Raw genomic sequence first — 4,529 nt, forward strand, 5'->3', positions numbered from 1 at the left:
AATAGTTATTCTAATATCAACTGTCCTAATTCACAAAAGCAAAATATTAACTTTCCAAAATCGTCTATGATAGTACAAAGTCCATAATGACCTTTGGAAGGGCAATGATGGTATATTACTTCCTAGGAGATAATAGTTATGTCGACCCTTAGATCTTCTACAACAGGACACCTTATATTTGTGCCAAACTTCCGGAGGGCCTGCCCAGTCACTGTCCGGATGCAAAATTGTCACCCAACCGGACCCCTTGTATTCGGCCCAAATACGTCCACTATGGCCCACCCGCTGCGTCAGGACTCGCCCGCCGCGTATGATCTAGCCCACTGTGGCCCACCCAATCCCACATATATTCATCCCCATCCGCACTCCGGATGAAACCCTAGCCGCACTCCACTCCCCTCCCCTCCCCTCCACTTCCCTCCGCCCAAAAGCTTACTTCTGACGATCTCTGCCCTTCTCTGACATGGCAGGCAACGGATCCGAGTCTTACACCTCCCATGTTGACTGCCGGGAGCTCGTCCCACGCGACACCGAGGAGATGGCCGTCCGTGTTGGGCTCCGCCGCTCACGAGAGGAGTACGCCGGACAGCGCGCGGACTCCATCCAGTTGGAATCCATTGCGTTCGCCGAAGTGGCGCATGGATCCGGCGCGAGGCGCGTCGCCGTTGCCTCGCCGGAGGCGGTGCAGTCCATCTGGCGTCCGAACACCGTGCCAAAGGTGCTTATCAATTTGGTACCAACTTAAAATTTCTCTAAACAGAAGGTTAATTAGGGGATGCGTGCCAGATTTGATAGTTCCTTCTTCTTTGGAAACAAGATGTATTAGTTTAGGGGGTTAAAGATGGTGGGTTGCCTTAATTGTGTAGTAGTGAGCCTCGATGCGCACGTTGGAGGACCAACCCAGAACATGCGCTCTTGCCTTGTCTCTCTGTGCACCGCGCTTGGTCTCGCCTCAAAAGAAAAATAAATAAAATGTTAGCTAAGCGATGAAGATGGTGGTGGCGGCCTGGTCTTGCCTCCCGTTCGGCGGTGGAGAAGGCACAACACGTTGGAGGATGGCCCCGAGGCGATGAGTCGCATGGGCGCACATCGACGTACGTCTCGGCGTCGGTACAACAGCCGAGTCTAGGGATACAGTAGACAACCACAATAAGAGGCAAACCCCTTCCTTAGTTTGTGTGCTCGTCTTTTCAACTACAGCATGCAGTACTTTTTGTTTTGCTCTGTCATACTGTACGTGTCCATTCCACGCAAAGAAAAACTATACTTATTCATATACTTACAAAACTGTGAAAACCCAACTCGCTCAAACCATTTCTTAAATGATGCAACCATAAGAATGTACAACCGAAATGTTCAACTATTCTGTTCTTTAGTTGTTAAGAGTTATCCGTTTGTTTCATCAACCTATGAACTATGGTATGGAGATCATAACATTTCTTGGTGACCAAATATCCACTATAACTTGTTTTGAAAAGTCTTGGCTAATAGTTCCGTATGACCAGTAGGTGATGGGCCAAGTTATTTATATGATTCATTTACTCTGATTCAACTTGAATAATTGATTGTTGTATCAGGCAACACCTATTGATGTTGTACTGAAGGATGCTAGTTTGGAAAGAAAAATCATGGAAGTGCCTAAGAAGTCGGGTTGGGATCTAAACACATCTTGTCTTTCCTACTATTGGTTATTTGATCCTCAAAGTTATTAACTTATGTAATTTCAAATTTTCTTTGAAGGCGACGTCACTGAGAACAACAATGATCAGATGAACGATTTACTGCGACCAATTATGAAAATACGGAATAATATTGTATGTCTTCTCTTCTCTTTCAGGAAAAAATTATGCTTATTTTTCTTGTGTTTTGTTCTATTTGAGAATCTAATGTGAACTCATTCCTTTTTCGTTTCAGCTTCATGAGGAACACGTACTTCAAGATCGAAGTGCTGAATGTGATATGGACATTCAGAATATCTTGAGGTTTAGGAAATAGTAGGAAAGACAAGATGTGTTTAGATCCCAACCCGACTTCTTAGGTTAAATAGTGGTGTACCACACTTTTTCATTGTGGACAAGTCGTCCGCCACACTTTCTGACATACATTCGTCTGTCGGAAGTGTGAATTTTTTTGGAAAGAATTTATTTCGATATTTATTCTAAATTTTCATTACCCATCATGTTTAAAAATTGCGCAGAAGGGAAAATGACAGCTAAAGTGTTGGCAATAATGAAAAAGTATAAGGAAACCGGCTCAAATATGATGGAAGTTGCCAATCCATCTTGTTGTGGAGATGGTGATAAAACAAGGAGAAATAAGAGGACGACACTGAAGGAGGCACTCCTCCACAACAAGTGCCAGGTAAGAAACCTCGAGCTGAAATGCTGCATAAGGATGTTAAATTCCACATGTATCGTTGACACTTATCAATGCAGGAGCTCAACGAGATCTGTTATGACATGAAGTGTATACCCCCAAGATACACAGTATTACCTTCACCAGAAGATGGTATGTATAGATATATTTACTTTTATCTATTTAATTTTCTACATGGACAAGCATCGGGTTCTTCAACCATAGAGAAACAATAACTAAGAGTTTCATACAAATGGGTCTTATGACACTTATTTTCAATGTAGCATCTATTGAATTCAATCCCTATAGTTCTCGGTTAGCTTCATGAATTGAAATGACAACATACATGGTGTACTACACTAATCATGCCTAAGAAAAATAGTTTTCAAGTGGTCATGTCAATAGACAATCACTTGTTTGTGCTATGTTGTATTGTTAGCTTTATTACGCCATGGTTCTATCGATGAGTGCCAAATGTTTGTCTGTACCCTTGTAGGCTCCATGAGAGATCAGATATATCCATTGTATTGTAACTAGTTGTCGAGAACTGAATATGTTCCAAGCTAGCAATAACAAAATAACTGTTGTTTGATTGCCTACCATCTTCTCACACGTTGTTTCAAGCACTTATTAACCAGTCCTTTTCATATCGTTTCAGGAATGTTCCATGCCAATGTACATTTTACATGCCCTGGTTATGACATGAGCATCACTGGTGGTGCTCATCAGACCCCAGATGGGGCGAGGTGCTCTGCAGCTGCCAATCTGATAACAGAGCTTCACAAGAAGGCAGCGGAAGAAGAAGAACATGAAGATGACGCAAATATTCCTAGTTAAATTGCCAAAGTTGGGAACTAGCAGACGTCTGGAACCACCGGTAGTCATTGCACATTGTCTAAGCTATTTTACCTCTGAGAGCTCGTGTTACTTTAGTTGTTTGAGTTGTGGATTCTTACTAAGGTCATTTCGTGTTGTGGATTTTTATCAGGGCAATTTGTTGTGGATTTCCTGGTTGTGCACAATTTTGCGACATGAGTGAACACAAATTATCGATTTAAATATACACCTTTTCTATTATTTATCTATGTTCTTGGGGCATGCTACGCATCGGCCGACGGATCTTTTAAAATGATCCGCCGTCTCGCGAGTTGTTTAATTATGTGACGTGAGCCTTCAGTTCCCCTTCTCTAATTTTCTGCAACAATACTCTTACTGCGAAACCTCTTCTCTAATTTCCTGCAACAAGAACTTGGTTGCGAAACCTCATGTTATTTAATTTCTTGCAACAAGTCCCCTGTTGCAAAACCTCTTCTTCTCTTTTTTTGCAAGAAGACCCTTGTTGCAAAAGTTGCAAACACATCTCACGCCGCGTCTAATTTTCGATAACAAGACACTTGTTGCAAAAAATGCAACAACGTTTCCAGGCGCATCGCGCACTAACACAGTTCTGCAACAACGTTGTTGTTGCAGAAACTTGGAGTAGATGTATGGCGTGGTGATGCGGCTACTGCTAGCGCTAGTGGTGCCAGAACGGCGATGAGGTTGATGGCGCTCCACGCCGGCGTGGCGGATCATGCTGGATCCATCGATTCGGTCGCCGCTAGGCGTTTGGGGGTGGAGATCCGGCATGGATGCGCTCACGACGACGACCTACACGTGGCGGCGCTCGGTGATGACAACCTACAGGCGGCGGTGCTCGGTGACGACGACCTACAGGCGGCGGCGCCTACAAGCTGCGACGCTCAGTGACGACGACCTACAGGCGGCGGCGCTCGGCGATGAGGACCTATAAGCAGGGGCGCTCGGCTTAGCTCGCGACCTTGGCTGTTGGTCGCGAGTGCTTGGTCTGCAACACCATTTGTTTCGGTCAAGCGAACGGAAACAAGAGGCAAGTTGCAATAACTGTACTAGGATAAAGATTGCTTATGAGTCTTTCAATCCAAATAAAATCCGACGGCTACGGAGAAGGTCGATGCCCCCACAAACATCCGCCGGTTGATCGATAGTGTCTCCCTTCTTTTATGGTTGTGTTCGGTTTCCGATTTTTTTAAAAAAATATTTTTTTGTTTTTCTTGTTTTTAGTTATCTCACTCTTTTTTGTTATCTTTTTTCCCTTTCTCCTGTTTATTTCTTTTTCATTTTTAATTCCTTTTTCTTCTCGTTTTTTGTATCTA

The 4,529-nt window shown here is 43.7% G+C and overlaps 1 protein-coding gene across 2 annotated transcripts; it reads left to right on the top strand.

Annotated features, from left to right (window-relative positions):
- Positions 1-390: 390 nt before the first annotated feature.
- On the top strand, positions 391-3,432 carry LOC123107409 (uncharacterized). 2 transcript variants are annotated; one of them, XM_044529394.1, is made up of 7 exons: positions 391-718; positions 1,578-1,650; positions 1,741-1,814; positions 1,915-2,038; positions 2,198-2,361; positions 2,436-2,508; positions 3,014-3,432. In XM_044529394.1, the coding sequence occupies exons 1-4, from the start codon at positions 464-466 to the stop codon at positions 1,993-1,995; spliced, it is 483 nt and encodes a 160-aa protein (XP_044385329.1). In that variant the 5' UTR covers positions 391-463; the 3' UTR covers positions 1,996-2,038; positions 2,198-2,361; positions 2,436-2,508; positions 3,014-3,432. The 2 variants fall into 2 exon arrangements, with proteins under 2 accessions (XP_044385329.1, XP_044385328.1); XM_044529393.1 differs by having other exon boundaries at positions 1,915-1,982.
- Positions 3,433-4,529: the final 1,097 nt, after the last annotated feature.

The sequence above is a fragment of the Triticum aestivum genome, chromosome 5A (assembly GCF_018294505.1).
Source record: "Triticum aestivum cultivar Chinese Spring chromosome 5A, IWGSC CS RefSeq v2.1, whole genome shotgun sequence".
NCBI classification, from domain to species: domain Eukaryota; kingdom Viridiplantae; phylum Streptophyta; class Magnoliopsida; order Poales; family Poaceae; genus Triticum; species Triticum aestivum.